A 26,298-nucleotide genomic window follows, 5' to 3' on the forward strand; every position below is an offset into this window, starting at 1 on the left:
TCACCCTCACCTTAACCTCCTTCCACCTATCGTATTCCCAACGCCCCTCTCCCAAGTCCCTCCTCCCTATCTTTTATCTTAGCCTGCTTGGCACACCCTCCTCATTCCTGAAGAAGGGCTTATGCCTGAAAAGTCAATTCTCCTGTTCCTTTGATGCTGCCTGACCTGCTGCGCTTTTCCAGCAACACATCTTCAAGCTCTGATCTCCAGCATCTGCAGTCCTCACTTTCTCCTATCTAATCTCTTGAACCTGCTCAGCCACTCAATAAGATCATGGCTGATCTTTTTTGTGGACTCAGCTCCACTTGCCCGTCCACTCACCATAACCCTTAACATCTCTCTTATAATGTCGATTCCAGAAGTGAACTTGATATTCTAGCTGTGGCCCAGCTAACTTTTCATACAGTTCCAGAATCAACACCCTGCACTTAAATTCTAAGTCTCAGCTAATAAAGGCAAGTACCCAAATGCCTTATCTATACATCCCACTAATTTAAGGGACCAATGAGCATGCCGACCAAGATCCTTCTGTTCATCATAAAGTCACTTAGTCAGAGAGATCTAGAGCACAGGAAAAGGCCCTTCGACTCATCGCCAGTCAAGAACAATAGCTATATATTCCAATCCCATTTTTGAGCACTTGGCCCATAGCCTAATGTGCGTTGGCATCGCAAGTACACATCTAAACACTTATTAAACATTGTGGGCTTTTACTTCCACAACCCTGAGAGGGAGTTCCAGATTCCCACCACCACTGGGTGAAAGTTTTTTTCTCGCATCTCCTCTTAAAAACATTTTACCCCTTACTTTAAGTCTATGATTTCTAAACATTGATCCCTATATCAAGGGGAAAAGCTTCTTCTTGTAAATAAGAGTCATATACAGGATAGACATCTTACTCACTTCCCCTCTCAACGTCCTCTGCTCTAAGAAAAACAACCCTAGTCTGTCCAATCACTCATCATTACTGAAACTCTCCAACCCAGACCAACATTCTGGTAAATCTCCTCTGCACCCTATCCAGTAGTATCAGATTCTTTCTTTCTATAATGTGTATCCAGAACTGTACACAACACTGTAGCTAACCAGTATTGTATACAGTTCTAACATAACAACCCAGCTCTTAAACTCTATGGATCAGCTAATAAAAACAAGACTCCCATATGCTTTCTTACTCACTTTACCTACATGACCTGATACCTTAAGGGACTGGTGTACATGCACTCCATGTCCTTCAGATCCTCAGTATTTCCCAGGATCCTACTGCACATTATATAATCACTGGCCTTATTTACCTTGCTGAAGTGCGTCATCACACCTTTACTGGATTGAATTCCATTTCTCACTGATCAGCTCATTTGACCAGCCCATCTATATCCTTCTATAAACTAAGGCTGCCTTCTTCATTATTCACTACCCTACCAATTTTTGTATCATCTTCCTATATTAAAGTCAGTACAGACTATTTCTCCATTGTCACTTCTTTTGTACTCCAAGTCCCACATATACAATATAGAATTTTTGACTTTTTGAAACCATTTCCATCTGCTGTATTGCTTTTTAACAAGCCACATTTCTGCACAATTGGATACTTTGTGCTTGTACATCAAGAATTTTAGCACTTACCAGCTTCTGTGCATTGTTCAATTATGTAATAGTCTTCTGTTGTGATAACTCTATGAATTGCATTTACCACAATACTTAGTTCCCTTAATTACCTATCTTTTCTTGTACATTCACATCTTTCCTCCAATTTCCCGTATTCGTTTGATACAATTCCCTCTGTTCACACATCCAGCTTATTTACATGTATGGAAAACCAGAAAAAGCCCCAACTCAGATGAGTAGAACATGCCATGGGCTACATTCTGACAATCAAAAGAAAACATCAACGTGCTCCTTTGTTTTTGCTTTGTGTCCTGTTATTTAGGCTAGCATGTCATCATGTGTCTTGTTGTTTACAAGTTTAATATTTGGGACTTCAAGTGCATTTTGAACTTTTTTTGTCATTGCAAAAGTATGTTCAACAATTTCTCAAATTATTCCATGCCATTTCAAATACATGCAGTAGATCTCTGATCATCAAATATTTTCACTATTTTCAAGTATCCTGCTATCAAGTATCATGCTATCCTGCTATTTGGAAAGACAGACTCTGAAGCTGTTTTGCTTGGTGAAATTAAAAAATAAATCACTTTTTTTGATACACTTACCATAGCACTTTACTGAAATCTGTTACAATATAAAAGTATGCAGATGTAAAAATCAAGGACTTTAATACATTTAGATTTCTATACAATGTTGAAAAGCTTGAATGTAAGTAAGCTGAATGCATTGAGGAAACGGATATTGTTTTTCAAACGATGATTCCGACAGCCTTGAGTAGGCGCCATGGAGGGCAACAAAGATAATACTACATGTTAAGAGGTTGACGAAGGATAGATACCATGTCACTGACTCTTATTGCAAAAGAATACATTTGGAAATAATTCAACAAGGCTTTTCAGAATCTTTAGATGACAGTAACAATGGTCCAAACAAATTGGTATTGCTTACTCAAAGTTCAAAATCTGAGAGGACAGTTAAAAATAGAACTTAACAATGGATACAAGGAGAACCATTTGACATATATGTTTGTTGATGTCAATAAAAAAAATTCACAGGAAAATCGGATATTTTTCTGAAAAAGTGCACTGAGGACTTTGACGAGAAAGCAGAGTGTTGATTTTGATCAAAAACACTAGTTTGTTGGGGATAATGGCTTTCGATTGATCATATAATACATATCACATTGTTTCACGTTGGGTAGTTAACCTATATCAAAATTAAGACCATAATCTTATAATTTCCTTCACATTGAGATACTTGGTCTTAGGCATCATATTCTTAAATGATCCTGTTCTTTAATTCAAGGGTTTTTAAAAAAAATCATATACTGAAGGTGGATCTTAAGAGTAAATATCAATAAAAGGATAATAGTTTGTTCTGATATAAAGCAATAGTTCCAGTCCCATGCAATCCCACGTTATAAGAAAATCATGTAATAGCAGCACCATTTAATACAACGGGAGCAGAATCACATTATAGCCAATTACAGGTAAGGAAAGTTTGTGTTTTACAAATAATGGTTTAAATTATTCAATTGCATTATAGCCAATTCGCGTTGAAGATTCACGTATTGTAGCAGAACTGACTGCAACTCGCATTTACAGAAAGCAAGTTGTTTTGAACAAAAATATCAGAAAGAGTGTTGGTAGATTTATGATAATTCAATGTTAGAATAAACATAATAGAATTATCACTTGAAACATTTGCTTTAAAAACTTCTCCACCTGGAAGAGATGGTTGCAAATTGGGTATTCAATAGTCTAAATAATGAAAAACACAGGTTGAAATATGCCCCCAAGTGTTCTATTGTCTAAGATATATTGATGGGGAAATGTAGATATTAGCATACTTTTTCTCAGGTTCCTTTTCATCTTTTTATTTGGATCTTTGTCATCTCCCATACCATCTTCATACGGTCTCTTCAATGGTACTGACAGTGGACCTGCAAAAAAACCTGAAGCATTTTACTTCACTTTTTGTAAGGTGAAAGATCTCATCAACAAAATTATGGTGATTTGTACTGCAATACTATGGGTTTTGACCATTATCATTCTTCGAGATAGTATTTAAGAATAAGGGTATGCCTTTCAGCTTGTTCAGCCTGCTGTGTCATTTAATACAATCATGGCTAATCACATGCCTTTTACCAAAACTATTCCCATAATCTTTTGCGCTATTAATAGCCTTCTGATCACCAATCTCTACATCAAACATACTCAGACGGAGCACCCACAGCCCCCTGGGGTAAAGAATTCCAAAGATTCTTACTTTCAAGAATAACATAGAACAGTGCAACACAGTACAGGCCCTTCGGTCCTCGATGTTGTGTCGACCTTTTGTCTTACTTTAGGATCAAACTAACCTACATACCCTTCATTTTACTATCATTCATAAGCCTATCCAACAGTCATTTAAATGTCTCAAATGTATCTGACTCTACAACCACCACTGGCAGTGCATCCCATGCAACCACCACTCTATGTAAAGAACCCACCTCTGACATCTCCCCTAAACCTTCCTCCAATCACCTTAAAATTATGTCCCCTTGTGATCAGTGAACAACTCCTCAGTTGTTACACAAGTAAAATGATCAAGCTACGCAAGATAAAACAACAAACTTACCTTTGCTATGCACTACATATATTGCAGTATCTCAGATTCTGAGAGGCCTACCAAGTTAGATGCTGAGGGAGTGTTTCCCCTGTGAGGGAATCTACAACTAAAATAGACAGTATAACAAACAAAAAAGGGGGTGAATTAAGCTGGAGATGAAATTTCCTCTGAAGGTTGTCAGTGTTTGCAATTCTTTTCCAGAGATCAGTGGAAGCTGTATTAGGGAATATATTGAAAAGTGAGTTGAACACCTTGGTAATTCAAAGCAATCATGCAGTTTTGGAGAGGGAGGGGTTGTCAGGAATGCCAAGTTAAGGTCACAATTAGAACGCATGAGCATGTTGATTAGTGGAGCAGGTTTAAATGAACCAATTGGCCTACAATTGGTTTTTATACTATTTGTGAGGGAATCTATACCAATATGTTTTTGGAGGGGGCCATACATTTAAGCTGTGAAATGCACCAACACATACATCAGATCTTGCCTCAAAAGCGGGTTCAACCTCAGTTGGGAGATTTCATTGGGTACAGAACAATCCAGATATTAGATTAGATTAGATTACTTACAGTGTGGAAACAGGCCCTTCGGCCCAACAAGTCCATACCGACCCTCCGCAGAGCAACCCATCCAGACGCATTCCCCTACATTCACCCCGTCACACTACGGGCAATTTAGCATGGCCAATTCACCTAACCTGCACATTTTTGGACTGTGGGAGAAAACCGGAGCACCCAGAGGAAACCCACGCAGACATAGGGAGAATGTGGAAACTCCACACATTGCCTGAGGCGGGAATTGAACTCGGGTCTCTGGTGCTGTGAGGCAGCAGTGCTAACCGCTGTGCCACCCACATATAAGAGGTTGCAGAGCAGTCACTTGCTCTGTGCAGCTAGAAAGCAAAGTCAGCACAAGGAAGCTGAAATGGTTGTTTACTTAGTACGAGATAGTTGGGATCATTCAGATAATTAGATGTTAAGGTGTAACCTGGACAATTTCAGTGGGATGAAATCACAGAAGAGATTGAACAGCTGTTAAGGGAGCAGTCATTGGGGCAGTCTCAGTTGCCATCCTGTTGCCTGAAAATTTCTTGTAGACAAAGAAGCAAGACGGCCTTCAAGCTGAGTTGGAGCTGTTCTTAAAGGAAAACCAGTAGCCACGATATAAGCTGAGGTATCTTGCAAGGAAAACAGTGTTTGAAGGATTTTTTCTTTAGTGACTCAGTGATCACTAACATCCGGGAGGACTGCTTATTGTTGTACTGGTCATTTTGTGGTAACCAGTTTGCCTGTTAATTATATTTGCCACATGTTAATTCTGGATGTTAGCACAGATGTACATAATATTTACAATTTGAAGTGGTGACTTTTGTATAGGTGAAAAACATTTTATTACTTACAAATCATGGAATCTTGAAGTGTTAAACTTTTACTGAGTAACTAAGATTTCTAATTAGAATTCTAACCAAATCACAATCTTATAAAATGCACTAAAGAGATGCAACAAGAGATACCTGACATTGGTATATGAGAGGAACTTGCTGCAATTTTACCGCATAGGCAGTGCCTCAACCAACAAACTGCAACTCAAGTCCAAAATTGACTGTATAGACTGTTGCAGAGAATTGACAAAAGCAATTGCAGAGAGAACGAGCACTGTTTCCTTGGCAACTCTAATCCATTCTTTCTAAAGGAAGTTGATCCAGGATAGGTCTGATGACTCAATTCATGAGGCCTAGCAGATGTCTTCCTTGTTTTGAGGTTCTGACAATGACAACAACAACTGTTCTTAAGTGATAAACATTTGTCTCCACAAATCAGTTGTCTAAATTTTGGTTGACTGCTTACTGCAAGTTTCATCAGCCTAATGCCATACATTGAGGTGGTGCTGAGGACCTGTCTCTACAGAGCCATAAATCTGCTCGAAAGAAGTGAATGCAGTCTTTGTAATTTAACTATGTAATCAACATTTCTTTTAGTCCCTGATTTAAGTCAGTAGTTTTATCAAGTGAAACTTTCAGTTTTATTCAAATTATTCATTCAAATTCATAATGAATGGAGCGGAGACCAATACTTTTAACATCTAGCGGTCATTAAATATTCCAGCCACAGCAAGGAAGTAGAAAGGCAAGTAACATGTTAGCCATTCTTAAAAGTGGACTTGAGTACAAGGATAAGGAAGTCAGGCGATAAGCAAACAGAACAAAGACAGTACCTCATCTAGAGCATGGTGCAAACTTTGGTCTCAATTTTCAAACAAGGATATGGTTCCCCAGGAGATGGTCCAACAAAGATTCACTGAGTTTTGTTTTTGAATGAGAGGGCTGTCATATGTTCAGTGGCCGAATAAATTGAGCTTAAATTTTCTGTAGTTTTTATGAAATATGATCTCCAGGCATCAAGTAATCATGATATTAAGCAGGGTAAGCTGCCAATCACCTTACGTATTCTCAAATAGTAAATGAGAAGTAAAATATGCTTAATGTTTCAGTTAATTAGCATTTTATATGAAGCAAAATAATGGTTATAAACATAGGATTGAGGTAGAAATTGGTATATCTAACCCGAAATGTCATTTAATTTATCTCAGAGGAAATGGTATTCCATAAATATAAAATTAACCTTGTACAGTCAATGAGGCCAGTAAGCTGTAATCAGAAGTTTAGTATGCCGTTAAAAACCCAGCTACACCTCATTCCACAAGTTGCAACCCTTTCAAGGTTTGTTCTCATGAGATAAAAGTATCAACAGTCAGATTGTCAGCTGAGTAATTCTTTCTTGAAAGAACTGTGTGGAAACTTCAACAGACACTCCATTCCTGCAAACAAGTGTAGAATCAATCAAAGCAGTGCAGTAGTAATGTCCTACCTCCAAACAGGAGGCCCAGGTTCAAGACCCAAGTGCTCCACAGGTGCATAATAGCATTTATGAACAGGTTGTTTAGAAAATATAGAACCAATTACTACAACTCTGGTTTTCCCATTTAATTGCATATCTGCAGACTTAAGAAATTAACTTTGGAGGGGCAATGACAGTTAATGCTGACAGTTTTCTATTATTACTACTTGTCAAAAAAAAACAGATCAGTGTGTCAAACTACATCTTGCAAAAAATGAACTTCTGCTCACCATCTCGCTCATTCACAGATCTGGACCATTTTTGAATGGAGGTTCTTGTTGATGGAAGTGGGTCCATCTCCAATACTTTGTAGATTTGACCAAAGGCCATGAGTCTAAGAGCATGCTGCAAGCACAACATTTACAAATAAATTAGTTACAATTTCATAGTTTTATGCAGGATTTTAGATTGGTTTGTGTTAGCTAACATAGAAGAGCTTCACAAAATGGCTTAGCAATTTACCCAGGGAATAAAGTGAGCTATGCAGGCAAGGAACAATTCAGATTACTGGCCATGTGCAAAACATGCAACTGAGGTAGAATTGCAGTCATAATTGGTAGAAAAATTGCTTGGATTTTCATTTCTGATTTGATATTCAGTAACTTCTGCTGGAAGTACATTTGGACAAAGTGAGTATCAAGTTCAGCTTTACTGTCATTATATTTGAATAGCCTGTCAAAGTGGAGGAGTATGTCAAACAGACATCATACTACACAGGGACACAATCTATTAATGACATCTTTAAAGGAAGAATTAATGTCTCCTGATAACTAAATTGCATGAACTTTCCCAAGATTCTCCACACAGAATGCTTCCAATCACACTCAGGCTACCAAGAATGTTTAGAAACAACACTAAGTTTAATTCATACCATTGCCTGGCTATTTTTTTAAACGCCCAGTCCCTTTTTTGCTTTCAAGAGTCCAATGGCAACTCAAATCCAGGCAAGTTTCATCAGGTTATTTTCTTGTTAGGGAATTTTACAGTCCCAACAAGTTAGAGGAAAAGAAGAAATGATTTTAAGTTTAATACTAAAATACACAAGGAGGAAAGGCCTGGAAGCACATGTTGACAAACTTAGACAAGGAGGGGCAGAGAGAGGCGTGTGTGTACATATGTACATATACATTTTCCAATATTTACATACAATGAGATAATCTGGTCAGGTTTTATCATGCCTAGTCCACAGAACAGAATGTACAGCAAAGAAATATGCCACTGGCCCAAAGATTCATGCAGGGTATTACATTCCATATAAGCCACTCTCTATCACTGTTCATCTAAGCCTATTAACATATACTTCTCCTCCTTCCTTGGTGTCAGATGATGGCTCAATGGTTAGCACTGCTGCCTCACAGTGCGAGGAACCTGGGTTCAATTCAAACATTAGGCTGTGTGGAGTTAGAACATTCTCCCCACGTCTGCATGGGTTTCCACCATGTGCTCTGGTTTCCTCCCACAGTCCAAAGATGTGCAGGTTAGGTGGATTTGTCATGCTAAATTACCCATACTGTTCAAGGACAATAATCCAAGGTAATAACCCCTGGATTACTACCTGAGCCATGAGCTAATTGGCACAGGGTCAATAAGATTAAGCAAGTAAATGAGTGGCTCAAAGATTAGTGTGGGAGAAATAGGTTTGAATTCATGGGACATTGGCACCAGTACTGGGGAAGAAGGGCCATGTTCCGATGGGATGGTCTTCACCTGAAGTGTGTTGGTACCAGAGAAATGCACTACTTGGGCTGTAGAAAGGGCTTTAAACTAAATCGGGGTGGGGGTGGTTCAGTTATAGGGGAAATTAGAAAACCCATCATAAAGGAGGAGGTAGGAGTGCAGATTAGTGATGTGGCGGATGATTACCAGACAAAGGGGAGGGACAAAACAGGTGAATATCTTTACGCATCAAGGAATTATAGTTGAGAAATGTAACATTGGAACAAATTTAAAAGCTTTATAATAAATGCACAAAGCATTCGAAACAAAAGTAATGAGTTAATAGTGCAAATAGGAACAAGAGTACAATTTGGTAGCGATTACTGAGATATGGTTACAGGGAGACCAAGTCTGGGAACTGAATACCCAGGGGTACTCAGCATTTCGGAAAGATAGACTGAAAAGAAAAGGATGTGATGTGGCCTTGCTGGTGAAGGAAAGAATCAATGCTTTAACTCGAAATGACATAAGCACAGGAGATCAAGACATAGAATCAGTCTGGGTAGAAATAAGAAATAGCAAAGAGAAATAGTATTTGGTCAGAGTAATCTATACAGCAGTTCTGGGGCACAGAATAAGCCACGAAATATTAGAGACTTGCAAGAAAGGTACAGCAATAATCATGGACGATTTTAACATGCACGTAGATTGGAAGAATCAAAGTTTGTGGGAAGATTTGTAGCTCGGGTGCTCGTTGCTGTGGTTCTGTTCGCCAAGCAGGAAGTTTTTGTTGCAAACGTTTCGTCCCGTCTAGGTGACATCCTCAGTGCTTGGAAGCCTCCTGTGAAGCGCTTCTGTCGTGTTTCCTCCGGCATTTATAGTGGCCTGTCCCTGCCGCTTCCGGTTGTCAGTTTCAGCTGTCTGCTGTAGTGGCCGGTATATTGGGTCCAGGTCTATGTGTTTGTTGATCGAGTTTGTGGATGAGTGCCATGCTTCTAGGAATTCCCTGGCTGTTCTTTGTTTGGCTTGCCCTATAATGGTAGTGTTGTCCCAGTCAAATTCATGTTGCTTGTCGTCTGCGTGTGTGGCTACTAGGGCTAGGGTTGGAGGATTTGAGCTAGAAGGAGAGGCTGAATAGTCTGGGGCTGTTTTCCCTGGAGCATCAGAGGCTGAGGGGTGACCTTACAGAGTTTTATAAAATGATGAGGTCTCTTCTTTGGGGTGGGGGATTCCATAATGAGAGGGTATTGTTTTAGGGTAAGAGGGGAAAGATATAAGAGAGACCTAAGGGGCAACATATTCATGCAGACAGTGGTTATTGATGGAATTAGCTGCCAGAGGAAGTAGTGCAGACTAGTACGACTGCAACATTTAAAAGGCATTTGGATGAGTATATGAATAGGAAGGGTTTGGAGGGATATGGGCCGGGTGCTGGCAGGTGGGACTAGATTGGGTTGGGACGTCTGGTTGGCATGCACAGGTTGGACCGAATGGTCTGTTTCCATGCTGTATACCTGTATGACTTTATGAGTCTTTGACAAAGACCTTCTTGGTGCCAACAACTATGTGATTGGCTCCCAGGTAACTGAATAGCTTGTGGATATGAAAAGATAGGGAGAAGTCATCTGACCTCCAACATCTGAGGAACTGTTCATCATCACCTCTGTTCCCTGCAGTAAAAACTACTTTAAATCTCAGGAAAACCAACTGATCTTCCTTTACATCAGTAGTTGTAGTAAGCTATAACCTTTAATGAATAAGTCTGATCTTTTATAAGCTACCCTGTATCTCTTGTAAACCAATGGCAGCACCTGGAGAAGGAACACGAAGAATCAGCATTCTGATCTGCACGAGAATCATTTCATCAGATCCTGTGTGCAGGACCACTGAACCAGCCTTGTGTATATGTCCATTCAAAGGGGAGTTTTTGAGGATCTTAGAGTTGTGATGAGTAGTTGTCAATGGGTTGTCATTATTTCTCTGGAATTAGAGTTAATTTATTTCTAATAAATAGTAAGCCTTGTAAGTACAGAAAGCTAGTCGGTACTTTCTGTCAATTTGGGACTAAGACTCAGGTAAACTAGAAAGTTTTGTGAACTTCGAAAAAAAAATTCACCATTTTGGATGACCCCAGGAAGAGTGAGGCTTGATTTCCAATCTGCTACCTCAGTGAGGTGTAACAATCTCCATCAATATGTAATATGGGATTGACGTATGTGTGTGGTGTATCAATACATTCTATATACATTTTCTGTACCTTTATCAATGTCTTTTCCTTCTTATCTTAACAAAGAACAGCCAGGGAATTCCTAGAAGCATGGCACTCATCCACAAACTCGATCAACAAACACATAGACCTGGACCCAATATACCGGCCACTACAGCGGACAGCTGAAACTGACAACCGGAAGCGGCAGGGACAGGCCACTATAAATGCCGGAGGAAACACAGGAGTGCTTCACAGGAGGCTTCCAAGCACTGAGGATGTCACCTAGACAGGGGACGAAACGTTTGCAGCCCTGGAAGAATCAAATTGTCAAGGGTAGCCTGGAGGCAGAGTTCATTGAATGTAAGAAATTGATGAAGGTGCAGCACTCCAAAAGTTAAAAAAAAAGACATCCATGGCTAAATAAAGAGGTCAAGGACAGTACAATGTCAAAAACTAAGGTTCACCATATTGTAAAGGCCAGTGACAGGCTGGAAGATTGGGAACTTTCAAACATAAACAAAGGGATGCTTAAAAATTTACAAAAAGAGCTACTGTAAATTATAAAAAGAAAACCAGCACAAAATATCAAAAAGGATAGCAAAAGGGAAGAGAGTCGCTCATGTGAATGTTGGTAGAATATTGGAAGATGAAACCAAAGAGTCAGTAGTGGGGAGCACTAAGATGGCAGAGATGCTGAATCAATACTTTGCCTCAGTTTTCATAGTGGAAGACAGTAATACCACTCCTGTTGGAAAAGGCAAGTCAGAACAATAGATAAAGTAGAATTTAAAACAAACAACATCGATAGGGAAAAGGTACTGCGCAAACTATTAGGATTAAGGTCAGACAACTCCCCCGGGCCTGATGGCCGACATCCTTGGTCATTGAAGGAAGTGGCTATGGAGATCATAGATCCATTGGTTGCAATATCCCAAAATTCCCTGGACAAGGGAAAGGTTCCAGTGGGTTGGAAAATGGCTAATATAATGCCCTTATTCAAAAACAGAGGGAGGCACAATGTGGGAAATTACAGGCCAGTTAATTTAACATCTACTGTTGGAAAGTGTTAGAATCAGTTATCAAGGAAGTAATATCAGGACATTTGGAAAGTCAAAATGCTATCTATCAGAGTCAGCATGGTTTTATGAACAGCAAATCATGCTTGACTAATTTGCTAAGTGTCTTTGAAGATGTAATAGGCAAAGTGGATAATGGGAATACTATAGATGTAATTTATCTGGACTTCCGGAAGGCGTTTCATAAGGTGGCGCACAAAAAGTTAATTCACAAGGTTTGATCAAATGGAATTAAGGGTAATTTATTAATCTAGACAGATGACTGACTGATGGACAGAAGACAGAGTCGGAACAAATATTGTTTTTCTGAACGCCACAGTGTTTGGTCATTGGACCCAGATATTTACAATCTACATTAACCGACTTGGATGCAGGGATAGAAGACGCAGACGACATGAAAATGGGCAGGACAAAAATTCAATGAGGAAATAAAAACCTTACAAGTGGATATAGATAGGTTAGGAAATGGGCTAAAACATGGCAAATGGAGTTTAATGTGAATAAGTGCGAGGTCATGCATTTGGGTCAAAAGAATGGTAAGGCGATCTATTATCCTAATGGGAAGAGCCTTCGGCATGCTCCAGTGAAGAGGGGCCTCTGCATACTCATTCATGAGCCACAGAAAACTAGCATGCAGGTACAGCAGCTAATAAAAAAAGCAAATGGAATGCTGGCTTTTATATTTAAAGGAATAGAATACAAAGGTAAGGAAGTATTGTTGCAACTATACAAGGTATTGGTGAGACCGCACCTGGAGTATTGTGCAGTTTTGGCCCCCTTATTTGAGAAAAAAGATGTAGTGGCATTAGAGGCAGTTCAGAGGAGGTTTACGAGATTGATTCCAGAGATGAGAGATTTGTTGTATGGAGAGAGATTGAATGGTTTAGGCCTTTACTCTCTGGAATTTAGAAGAATGAGGGGAGATCAAATTAATGATGATAAAAGGTGTGGATAAAATAGACATGGAGCAACTGCTTCCTCTTGTTGACTATTCTAGGACAAGAGGTCATTGTTTTAAATTTGCTACCCTTTATCCTAAAACTAAGTTGAGGGGAAACTACTTCGTCCAAAGGGTTATGAACCTGTGGAATTTGCTACCCCAAAGTGCAGTGGATGCTGGGACAGTGAGTAAATTTAAGGAGGAGTTACAGATTTTTAATTAGTAATGGATTGAAGGGATATCGAGAGAAGGCAGGAAAATGGGGGTGAGGAGCATATCAGCCATGATCAAATGTTGGAGCAGACTCAATAGGCCGAATGGCCTAATTCTGCTCCTATTCCTTAAGGACTTATGGACGTGCAGGCTAGGTGGGTTAGCCACATATGAAATGCGGGTTGCAGGTACGGGAATGGTTCTGGGAGGGAAGGTCTTTGGAGTGGCAATATGGACTTGATTGGCTGGATGGCCTACTTCTATGATTCCCATCTTATTTACTTATCCAGTTAAATCCTTTCATTTAAAGTAAAAGCTTTCATAATTATCACCTTCCACACGTTCTCAACTGGCCATTAACAAGATATAAAGATATGTAACCACTAAATTCGTGAATATATTTTCTTCTGCATTAAGTTTACATAACTATTTACAAACAATTATTGTTTACAGGTATAGGTGGTCTGAATGCACCCATTTTCAAAAACAAGCCAAAGTTTCATAATGGGAAGAGGATTTCTTATGATTTACTACAATTCTATTTCACCAAGTGAAAATTTTCAATAGTCATGATCCTAATTATCAAACATACCTGGGCACTATGAGTAATGTTGTCCATTTCCTGAGGAGTCATTGAGATTAACACATCAGTTAGATCTTTTTCACAAGGATCATGTAATCCTGGACCACCTGCATAGAAAATAAACTAAGAATTAACATTTCAAGCAGCAGATATGTAGTAGGATAAATTCTCTATGTCAACGTACAACACTTAGTAACTGCTTAGCTCATAACCATTCTAATAAGCTGAACATATTTTCATTTGAAATTTATAAAGAATAAATGTTAAATCTTATGCACTTTAGCTGATTTTAAAATCAATTCTGTCCCAGTATTTGGCAGTGACTACTAATTCGGAAAGCTTCATACAAAAACCGAACACCACACATTATCTAGCTTATTAAAATTAAACAGAACTTTTGGAAAAAAAAATGTCAAAATACCAAATTTTAATATGAGCAATTCTAATACATTTCTTAATTGTGAATTGAGAATCTTACCAGGTAGGAGAATCCCTGATGCCAAGCACTCCATTACACGTCTCAAGGCTTCACCAGCCCCTAATGGTCTATTACTAGTACCTATGGCTTTTTCACAAATAAGTTCAAGGGGCTAAATACAATAAGGAATAAGAGATCAGTCACAAATGGTAACACATAATGGAGATTTTGTTTTCACAAAATTACATCCATTTCAAATGGATGAAAGATTTTCAAGATTATTTCCAAATAAATACAATCCCAAATTCTTAGTTCAAATTCACCTGGTCAGTGCCAAGAGATAAACTTAATTACAATTTCACCAAGATAAATCCCTCAAAAGCTTGCATGAATTTAAAATTATATTTGATGTATCAAACTACTACATTTAATTAAATCCAGAGTGTTATTCCAAAATGTCATTGTATTTGGGCCATTTTGTTTGACAAGTGCACAGCCTATATGTAAACTTACCCAGCCTTTCAATGGTCCCCATGTGGGCACTCTGTTGCATAAATCACGTAGAATACGAATCACAATTACACATGACTTTAATCCATTTGCCCTTGCCTAAAACATACAGAATTGTTGTGATATCATGTGATATGATGTAATTATCATTGGCTTTGCAGATGCAAATTACATAGTACCTTGGTACTTCTCAGTGACTTAGAAAATTAAATTAAATTATCATGCAAACAAAAATGAAAATTTACAGAGAACAAACTCCATCTCTAGAATGATCGACTTCAAATACAAGCAAAAAGGATAAATGTTTAACAATTGCTTTTGTAGCCTCATGATAACTAGCAAAAATAAACTACCTATTGTAGTACACCGACTGAGCTTAAACTGTGCGCAGAGTACCAAAGCTACAAAGAGCAAATGAATAGCATCAAATGTTTCAAAATAACAAATCATTTTAACATTAAAACCTCATAAGGCTACAATAACAATAAGGTAAGAACAAGTAGCCAACCTGAAACCATTTGGCATGTCGCAGAGACGCCAAGGCGTTTAGGCATTTCTGCCTGTCCAATAAGTCCGGTGGATCTTTCATCGCAAAATTTTCTACTGGTGAATGGAATAAGAAGACAGATACAGTTTGACCAAGGGGTTTCTGTCATTCAGTACTAGGGAGTGGCAGCATCCTAGGCAAACAAGGCTCCCAGAAATTTTAATGGTTTAATAGTGCATTGTGGTTACTACAACAGCCATTTACAGTAACGTGAACATGTGAGACAGAAGCAAAAGGCATTCATTCGGGATACGAATCAATGGCATATCAACTGCAGAGTATATGATTCTGAGTCTTATTTAAAATGCAGAACACAACAGATTATACCACACAGCAGATACTTTTGTTGACTGTTAGACAGGCCTCCTTAATTTCTGGTTTCTTGGGTAGCTCTATATTAAAATAGTGAATAGGAGAGAAAACATGACCTACTCCCAAATTTTTGAATTCTTCAACTTGGATTTCCCTTAACAATAATTTCAACTTATGATCAAAATGAAGAGCTTACACTATCAAAGTAATGTAAAAATAGTTTTGCAATTCTCTCTTATTGCTGCAACACAACATCAACATTTCAGACCCAGGGAACCAGAAATTAGCTACGTACGGCCTTATCATTTTAATGCCTTATGCAAGTGCAACTTGTGGAAGTTCTTGTCTTCTGAAAAGTTCTCACCAAAACTGTCAGTTGGCTTTAGATTCTGATGGAAGTAAACTACCCATAGAGACTTGCAACAGAGGTATTAAAATGTAACAGAAACTCAATCTGGCAGTTAACCCCTACCGAAATTTAAAGAGGCATATAATAATTTCAAATATTTTCAAACAGTTGGAGTTTTCTGCCTTTTAAAGGAACAAAAACATCTGCTATAAAGTACAATATTTCTTACACAAGGGGTACAAAGATAAACTGCTGTAGATGGGTGGTTAATAGTCTAAAACATTGGATTAGACAGCATAAAGGATGACTGTCTGCAGGGGCAATTCAGTATCAAAACATATCAAATTGCAAAATCTCACTCACTTCTTCATCACTCAGTTATGTCCTTTCCCTCACTCTCCCCCTAAAAAAAAGCTTATTACCAATTTGTTTCAAACTATAAATATAGCGTCAGTCCGTATTAATGTCCAAGGGCTATGGTTAATTTAAACAGTGCTCCCACTATTAAATTTTGTTTTTTTTTAAAAAGGTTCTTGCAATCCAGTTCATTGCACTGAAAACAGTTCTCCTATAAACTTGTATTGAAATACAACAATACATTCTTTTTGCAGTCAGTCATCTTTTACATGCAAGTTCTACAGAAAAAAAAGGTAAGGGCAAGGGACAAAGAGCAGGCAGTGAATGGGGTAGACTTGCACCAAAGTCCCTTTTAAAACACTCATGTATTCACTTCATGCCCTGTACAATTTTGAGTTTGAAATTAATGTAAACTTCCAAAATGCTAGTTTTACCATCAAATAAAGAAGTGTTCCATGGCTCATGATGACAGCAAAGTATATAACTCCCTGCAGAATAGATTCAGCATGTTTGGCAGAAAGCCATTCAGCAGGGAAAATTATGCCCACTGCCAATATAAAAGTTTTACTGACACCCAAACTACATTTCAAGCAGTATGAATCCAATAAACATCTCAAGAGGCTTTATATCTGTACTGCATGGCATCATGACTGACTCTATATTGGATTTAACAAAATGCTAAAATGTTAAAATCTTGGTGAAGAAGTTGAAGTAATGGTAATAGTTAATTCAAGAACTAAATCGAGAAAGTTTAACTCAAAATTCTTCCATTTTTGTTGCTGTCAATACATTAATTTCAAACCGATAATTGTAAGTCACATGGTCCGTAGATGTCAACAACTTGCTTATCTCAACTTTTCAAATTATGCAACAGCACAAGCGACTTCAAGATTTCCCCCAACCTAGAGAGCAGGGCATGAATGCACATGAATCATTCGTATAAGACAAAATGTAAACAGCTGAGTAAGTCTCCTAAGCCCACATTGCTTTGGGTGCTGATTAGTGACTGTATAGCATACTGTGAGGCAGGAAATTCTGTATGGTATTAACTTTAGACTAATGTGTACTTAAATCAGTTGGTTTTTACTAATGGAGTTTATTTGGAAACTTGTTAAGTTTCTAAGCTTATTTTATACCATAATTTCTTGCTGAACAGTAGGAATATTACTGAAGGGACTTGTAGCAAGTCTAGAAATGGGGAGAACAGCAACAGGGAGTCCCCTCCTGCCCAGGTGGGCACAGCTGCCTCCATTCCCATGACAGAGAGCGGCCAGTTGGTCAAAGGTCTGACATTGTCCAGTAAGGCTCAACAAACTACCACTGACACGCTTTGGAGACTAAACCAAAATAAAAGCCTACAAGTAAACAATAAAAACAAATTAACACTACTTTATTCTTACCAGCTCTTTTCCTTTCCCAATCTCAGTGCTGCTCTAAGTTTCATGCACTTTAAATAAATGTACTCAAAGCATATTTGAAGATAATCATATTTATATTGTCTGTTTGAATATCAAATATCCTTTAGGTTCAAAGTCCAATTCTTATAAGTTACACATGATATAAGAGCAGTGTATCTAGATTACAGATTTTTAAATTAGAGTCAGAAAATGTAGGTTGTGCTTAACAAGTTTCAATGTTTTAAGATGTTATTTATTAAGAGAAATTCTGTTGAAGCATAGCCATTTTACAAATCTTGCCACTGGTGCTTAGGGCTACAAACAAAACTGCATGCCTACATGTGCTGTACTGCCATACCATTAAATACTAATGTTCTGCACAAACATTAATTATCTGTTATTCTCTTCCAAAACATATGAATACATTTGAAGTGTATAATGGTTGGTTCTACATTGATGAATGCTTCTGGATTAAAACGCATTATTATTTCTATTATATTGTGCATGGTTTGTATTTTACAGCACTGAGATGGGGCAAATTGACACTGTATAGATTATTAAAAACGCAGAAAGTCTTACAACATTTACATGGGCAGAACATGTTGTGAAATATGCAAGAGTCAGGTAACTAAATACTAATAAGAATTACTAATATGGAGTTGTACACCTTTAAATATGGAATATTCAATTTTACTTAAGATGGTGCTGTATTTCAATATCATAAATTTACAGGTATCAATTTATTTAGAAATCTGAATTAAAATAACTACGTTTGAAATTCTGGATAAGGAACTCTTTGCTTTTCATTTTTGAAATGGTCCGCATGCTTTGCTGTAAGTGACCGCTGAGAGCTCAGAAGTAATTTTCAAGGTGTGTTCAAACCTGCTCTGCAAGACCACAGAAGTCTTACAAGCAAGCAACAATATAGAAAACATGTAACACGTATCTGAAAAATGCTAGGCAATATACCTCCATCTTCTTTCTTTTCCATTTCATCTCTCACCACTGGAGAACTCAGAATAATCTTGAGTGTCAACTTGGGTTCTTTTGTATTTTGAACAGTAATAGCTGCTTCTTCCACACACTTCTCAACTTCATACTTTTCTTCTGAAAGTTTCTAAAGGTGCCAAAATTTGAAAACATTGACACATGTAATTTTAGTCTAAAGAAACAAAGCAGACTACATATACATTAGCATATTGTGAAGAGAGGACCTGCATGCCACATGCGTGCGCAGCAGAAACAGAGTGTCAGCATGAAACAGCATACATGTGCAAGACAGCATGACAGCAACCACCAGTGAGTGGAAGGGAGGGAAAGCATGAAAGAGGGAGACACATGGGCGGGGGGCATAAATCAGGTGGTTTCCTCGACCATGTTTGACCTGATGTCATGAGACTTCGTGGGGTCTGCTTCAACTACCCATATAGGTTGATGAATTTTTACTGGATTAGATCCTTATTTTGTACATTTTGGCAACAGTTATTAAACAGTGTGTCATATAGTCCAAATCGAACATTTCAAACATGCAATCACATTCAATCGCAGTTGGAGCATTTTCCTATCAAGCAAAACAGATTTTGCCAAACTCACCTGTATTTGTATTGGTAAATTGGTATAGACAGTGTGTAATAACTTCTCAGTTGGCTTTTCTTTACACATCAGCACAAGCTCCAAATCCAGGTCCCCCTTTATCAGTAAACCCTTTGCAACCAATCCAATTCGCATCACTCCACACAATACTCGACCACTCTGTTCACTGTTAAATCAAGATCAATTATGTGATTTATTTTTCCTTCAAATAGGGAAAAGTAATTACATGTGGCAAATCTTCTACAAAGAGCCAAAATAATTTGTCCTTTGAAGGGCACAATATGGTGTGGCACAGTGGCCCAGTGGTTAACATAGCTGCCTCACAGAGCCATATATCTGGGTTTGATTCTAGCCTCCGACGACTGTCTGTGTGGAGTTTGCACATTCTGCCCATTTCTGCATGGCGCTCCCTTGGGTGTCTGGTCTTCCTCCCACAGTAGGAGAAAGTGAGGACTGCAGATGCTGGAGATTAGAGCTGAAAATGTGTTGCTGGAAAAGCGCAGCAGGTCAGGCAGCATCCAAGGAGCAGGAGAATCGACGTTTCGGGCATGAGCCTGAAACATAGCATGGGCATGGGCATGATTCCTGAAGAAGGGCTCATGCCCGAAACGTCGATTCTCCTGCTCTTCCTCTCACAGTCCAAAGATGTGCAGTTAGGTGGATAAACCATGGAAAATGTGGGGTGACAGGGATTGAGTAGAGGGGTGGAACTGGGTAGGTTGTTCTTCGGAGGGTCAGTGTCGACTTGATGGGCTGAATGGACTACTTCCACACAAAGGGATTCTGTGATTTCTATGGACCTGGTGTAGGAGAATGAGCCAGGCCAAGTGGTACAAGAACAGTGACCACAATTCTCTAAGTTTTAGAATACTCGTAGATAAAGATGAGAGTGGTCCAAAGGGAAGAGTATTAAACGAGGCATAGGCTAATTATATCAAAATTCAGCAGGGAAATGTGGATTGGGAGCAGCTATTTGAAGGGAAGTCCACATTTGATACGTGGGAAGCTTTCAAAGATGAGTTGAAGATAGTGCAGGATAGGTATGCCCCTTTGAAAACAAGGGATAGGAAAGGCAATATTTGTGAACCATGGATGACAGGAGAAATCGTGCAACTAGTCAAGAAGAAAAGGGAAATGTACATAAGGTCCAGGCAGCTAAGAACAGAACAGGCCTTGGAGGAATATCGGGAGAGTAGGACCAATCTAAATGAGGAATCAAGCGGGGTAAAAGGTGTCATGAAGTAACTTTAGCGAGCAGAATTAAGGAGAATCCCAAGGCTTTTTATTCATATATAAGGAGCAAGAGGGTAACTACAGAAAGGGTTGATCCGCTAAAGGATAAGGAAGGAAGGTTGTGTGTCGAACCTGAGAAAATGGGTGAGATTCTGAATGATTACTTTGCATCGGTGTTCACTGAGGAGAGGGACATGCTGAATGTTGAGATTAGAGATAGATGTTTGTTTACTCTGGATCACATTGACATAAGATGTATTGGGTAGGCTAAAGGATATTAAGGTGGACAAACTCCCAGGACCGGATGAGATCTATTCCAGGTCGTTAAGGGAGGTGAGAGAGAAATTGCTGGGGCCCTGACAGATATCTTTGTAGCATCCTTAATCACAGGTGAAGTGCCGGAGGACTGGACGGTTGCTCATGTTGTCCCCCTGTACAAGAAGGGTAGGAGGAATATTCCAGGTAACTACAGACAAGTGAGTCTGACATTAGTCGTGGGCAAGTTGCTGGAGAAGGTATTGAGGGATAAAATCTATTTATATTTGGAAAAGAATGGGCTTATCAGTGACAGGCAACATGGTTTGTGCGGGGGAGATCTTGCCTACAAACTTAACAGAGTTCCTTGAGGAAGTGACCAAGTTGATAGATGAAGGAAGGGCTGTAGATATCACATACATGGACTTTAGTAAGGCATTTGATAAGGTTCTCCATGGTAAACTAATGGAGAAAGTAAAGTCACATGGTGTGCAGGGCATTCTAGCTAGGTGGATAAAGAACTGGTTGAGCAACAGGAGACAGAGAGTAGTAGTTGAAGGGAGTTTCTCGAAATGGAGAAAGGTGACCAGTGGTTTTCCACAGGGATCAGTGCTGGGTCCACTGTTTTTTGTGATAAACATAAATGATCTGGAAGAGGGCATTGGTGATCTGATCAGTAAGTTTGCAGATGACACGAAGATTGGTGGAGGAGCAGAAAGCATAGGGGACTGTCAAAGAATACAGGAGAATATATAGACTGGAGAGTTGGATGGAGAAGTGGCAGATGGAGTTCAATCCAGGCAAATGTGAGGTGATGCATTTTAGTAAGTCTAATTTTAGATTGAACTGTGCTGTCAAAGGAAGAGTCTTGGGAAAAGTTAATGAGCAGAGAGATCTGGGAGTTCAGGTCCACTGTACCCTAAGGGTGGCTGCACAGATGGATAGAGTGGTCAAGAAGGCATATGGTATGCTTGCCTTCATCGGAGTGGGTATTGAGTATAAGAGCTGGCATGTCATGTTAAAACTATACAAGATATTGGTTCGGCTGCATTTAGAATACTGTGTACAGTTCTGATCACCACATTTTACCAAAAGAATGTGGATGCTTTGGAGAGGGTGCAGAGAAGGCTTGTGAGGATGTTGCCTGGTATAGAAGGTGATAGCTATGAAGAGAGGTTGAGTAGGTTAGGATTGTTTTCATGAGAAAAAAGAAGACTGAGAGGGCACCTGCTTGAGGTCTACAAAATCATGAAGGGTATAGACAGGGTAAAGACAGGGTTGAAAATGTGTTGCTGAAAAAGTGCAGCAGGTCAGGCAGCATCCAAGGAGCAGGAGAATCGACGTTTCGGGCACGAGCCCTTCTTCAGGAATAAAGACAGGGTATAGATAGGGTGGATAGAGATTCGCTTTTTCTCAGGATAAGGGATTTAATAATGAGAGATCACATGTTCAAGGTGAGAGGAGATACACGTGGAAAGTACTTTACACAGAGGGTGGTAGGTACCTGGAACACATTGCCAGCAGAGGTAGTAGAGGCAGACATGCTGGATTCAGTTAAGGTGCGTCTGGGCAGATGCATGAGTAGGCGGGGAGCAGAGGAATACAGATACTTAGGAATTGACCGACAGGTTTAGACAGTGGATTTGGACCGGCTCAGGCTTGGAGGGTCGAAGGGCCTGTTTCTGGGCTGCAAATTTTCTTTGTTCTATGATATTTTTAAGCTTTCAAATATACTATTTATTAATATATAGATATCATGTCCTGCAAATCTTTGTCAGATATGATAATTTTCTAAAGTAAATTAAATATCAAATCCAATTTTACTACTATTTCAGGAATGCCTTACAGAACATGACTTACTACATTAAAGTCTCATCCCCATCTGTCCTGAGTTTACTAAGTTATCCTAATCTGCATTCACTGGTAACAGTCTTTCTGCCAGTGAGAAAAAAATTCTCCCAATACACTCTCAATAGTTTTGAACACCTCAACTCTCTCCCTTAACCTTCCCTGGCTTCTTCACATAACTGAAGTTCTTTCTACTTGCTCCCATTCCAACAAATCTCCTCTGCACCCATAGATTATGCTGCCAACAGTTGTGCAAAATAGTTCCCTTCAGATAGGCATTATCAGTCATTTATAAATACTTAACTAAAGCCCTTGCTTTTGCAATTCATGCCTCTATATATATTGTTGAGGCACGAACACTAAGATCCAGTATTCCATACACGTTTATTAAATGGCCTTATTGGCTGTTCTTGTACCTTCAAAGCTTTTTGTCTGTGAACACATGTATCTGTTCCTGCACTCCTGTGACAATTGTACCATTTTGTTTATATTGCCTCTACTGGTTCTTCTTTCCAAATTGCATCACTTATTCTAAATTTCATCTTCTGTGTGCGTATTTAATCCGCCAACCTCTCTGCCTTCCTGAAAAATGCTGCATCATTTGGTCATCAGTATACCTCCAAGCTTTCTGCCATCTGCAAACTTTGAATTTAGCCCCAAGTCTTGGTCAGTGGTGCATCAAAATTATGACCACAATACCAAAACCTGGAGATATTACTGCATTCTGCCCTCAAGCCTGGAAAAAAACACATGCCACCATTCTCTGCAGTTTGTCTCATTTTCCATTATATATCCATGCTGCTAAAGACTTTTAATCATTACAATTTAGTACAGAATTGCGAAGAACCCCTGGTGCTCAACAGGAGAAAGAGCACCCTAAGGATAGTATTGGGAAGTGTCTAAGAGGATTCTGGAAGAAGATTTTCCTTCCTAATGGCTTCGATTTTGCTATCACGTAGCTCTTTATTGAGCACCCTCTCAAAGTCCATATATATGACGTCAACTGCACCAGCTTCACCAGAGGGTGATTGTAAATAGTGACTCAATTGGATTCAAGAAGTCTGCTTACTCACTACAATTTAGTATGGAATTGCGAAGAACCCCCAATGCTCAACAGGAGGAAGAGCATCCTAAGGGTAGTATTGGGACGTGTCTAAGAGGATTCTGGAAGAAGATTTTCCTTCCTAGTGGCAGCGTATAAAAAGGAGGCAAGCTCTAGTGGAAGCAGCTATTTTGGAGAGGGGCTGTGAAGATGAAGTACAGGCTTCAGTAGGAAATTCAGCTATGCTAAGGAGGGTGAGCAGCATTAAGGTACAGCATTTTCTACTTGCAACTCACCTGAGCCAGTTGCTCTTTCAACTAACTGAAATTAGTGCTTAGCTGTGCTTCTCTACCTTTAATTATTCCTTGTAGCTTTCCATAATTGTGCTAAACCTACTAATATAGTGATCAGGGTTCTAAAAAGCTCCATTTGTCCCACTTCATTTTCAAGAACCAGATCAGTTACGTACTTAGTCACAGAGTCACACATCACAGAAACAGACCCTTTGGTCGGAATAGTCCATGCCAAACATAATCCCAAACTAAACTAGCCCCACATGCCTGCTCCTGGTCCATAAATCTCCAAATCTTTTAATCATGTACCTATCCAAATGTTTTTTAAACATTGTAGTACCACCCACATTCACCTCTTCCTCAGGGACTTCATTTGACATGCGATCCACCCTCTGTAAAACATTTTCCCTCATGTCTATCTTAAATCTCTCTCCTCTCACCTTAAAAATGTGCCCCTAGTCTTGAAATCCCCCTATATATATGAGGGAAAAGACAACTACAATTGACTCTATACCTCATTATTTTATAAACTTCTGTCAGGTCACTTCTTAACATCCTATGCTCCACTGATAAATGTCCTGGCCTATCCAGCTTTTTTTCATAACACAAAGCTTTCATACCTGGCAACATCCTAGTCATTCTCTTCTGAACCCTCTCCAGCTTAACAATACCCTTCCTATAACTGGGCAACCAGAATTGGACACAGTATTCCAGAAGAAGCCTCACCAATGTCCTGTACAACCGCAACATGACTTTCCAACTTCAATACTCTGTTTTGTTTCCTTTTGACAATGGTTGGTTGACTCTCACTTGAGTGTCTGCTGCTGGCCTGTTTTCTTTTGACTGGCTTGTTAGCTAGCTGGCACCTAGTACTCAGAGCTAAACAGACATCTTACCTGCAATGCAGCGACGACTGTTGCATGGTTCTTACACTCACCTTCACAGCACATTGTACTTTGGATTTCTGATACATTATGACAACACATGAAGTGTTGACCAGAACTTCTAGAATGCTCTAGACATGTGCTACATTGTTTCTGCAGATATTTCTCATATGGAGTAATGAGGGTGGAGGCACAGTCCCAGGAGACCAACCTCAGCTCCAATGACAGTATATTCTAATAATATTTCTTAATTGGACTGAAAGATAAATTTGGGAACTATGGTCATAGAAATATCATGTAAAATTCTAAATTAAACAATGCAATACAATGTTGTTTGCCAAAACTTAAAATAATCTCACGCTTCTACAAGTGGGACATGTTCATTAAAACTTTTGGGCTAGAGAACCTACTTAACCAATGTTGAACACATTTTGCAACTATAATGTGCTAGGAACTAATTAACAAACAATGTCAATTAAAATCTAATAAAATCAGCAAAACACACTCTTACTGAAGCTAAAAGGAGAATCAGTTACAAAATCCCTTCTCTAAGAAAACACTGCATCACCCTTCAGCAACATTGGCAAGAACCTCACTTTGTATTGCTCTCTGAAATGCTGCTTTTCTTCACATCTGTTGCTCCATCTTCACTGGTATCCAAATTGACGGTCTGCAGATTAGTTTCATCCAAATAGTCCGATACATGTTTCAACGCACATTCAACTGTTGAAACCATATTCTGCACAGCCTCAAGCTCCTCTTGGGAAGGATACACCGAGGAATGTTTTGCCATAACATGTCGGTCATCGTTAGCAAATGTTCGGATTGGTCGCTTCAAAAAAAGAGAAGTTTATATATTGAACCAGTTAAAAAAAAAACTTTTTCATTTGTTTGTAAGAACTATGTTAAGATCCAGATAATGTTTACAGATTCTCTTCTGCTAATTCCTTCATTATTCATTGTGAGAGGAATATGTAAACTTCTGTTTTTAGCCTAACTACAACTTCTGCTCAAAAGAAAACTCAAAGACAATCTGGAGATCACAGCTTTCAACTTCAGGAGACCACAAAGTATATTGTTCTCTTTGTTCTTTCATGGTTTCATTGCTACTTGTTAAGGGATTTTTCTTTTCTCTGCTGGAAGCACATAACAACCAATGTAGTACCCTTGAGAGCAAGGCCCACTTGTAACTGTAATATCATTATAATCACGTTCAGAAATGTTATTTGTTACCTCTGACAATTATAATTCACTTACTGAATAGTTGTACAGTTAACTCAACAAGATGTAATTTCCACTCATTATTCAAAACATATGGACAATAAGGAAAAAGCAGCTGATAACAAGCTTCATTGACATATAAATGGCATAACTATCCACTTCCTTACAGATATTTTAGAGCAGCCCAAGGTAATATTGTAAAATCTGGAGTATAAACCTTCCCTATCTTAGTGTTATACAACACTG

General features: G+C 38.9%; 1 protein-coding gene across 5 annotated transcripts in view; it reads right to left on the reverse strand.

The window, feature by feature from the left end:
* The window catches only part of LOC122564828 (spermatid perinuclear RNA binding protein), a 167,565-nt gene that overhangs the window by 36,699 nt on the left and 104,568 nt on the right, over positions 1–26,298 (reverse strand). For 4 of the 5 annotated variants that reach the window (XM_043720135.1, XM_043720131.1, XM_043720132.1 and 1 more), the window contains 9 exons: positions 25,428–25,663; positions 19,277–19,442; positions 18,653–18,800; positions 15,230–15,324; positions 14,725–14,820; positions 14,272–14,383; positions 13,803–13,900; positions 7,347–7,461; positions 3,458–3,562 (listed from right to left, as the gene is read on the reverse strand). In XM_043720135.1, coding sequence (XP_043576070.1) covers positions 3,458–3,562; positions 7,347–7,461; positions 13,803–13,900; positions 14,272–14,383; positions 14,725–14,820; positions 15,230–15,324; positions 18,653–18,800; positions 19,277–19,442; positions 25,428–25,663 — 1,171 coding nt within the window. The remainder of the gene's footprint in view (positions 1–3,457; positions 3,563–7,346; positions 7,462–13,802; positions 13,901–14,271; positions 14,384–14,724; positions 14,821–15,229; positions 15,325–18,652; positions 18,801–19,276; positions 19,443–25,427; positions 25,664–26,298) is intronic. The other variant, XM_043720134.1, reaches the window with a different exon arrangement.

This window comes from Chiloscyllium plagiosum, chromosome 30, assembly GCF_004010195.1.
Source record: "Chiloscyllium plagiosum isolate BGI_BamShark_2017 chromosome 30, ASM401019v2, whole genome shotgun sequence".
Taxonomy (NCBI): Eukaryota; Metazoa; Chordata; class Chondrichthyes; order Orectolobiformes; family Hemiscylliidae; genus Chiloscyllium; species Chiloscyllium plagiosum.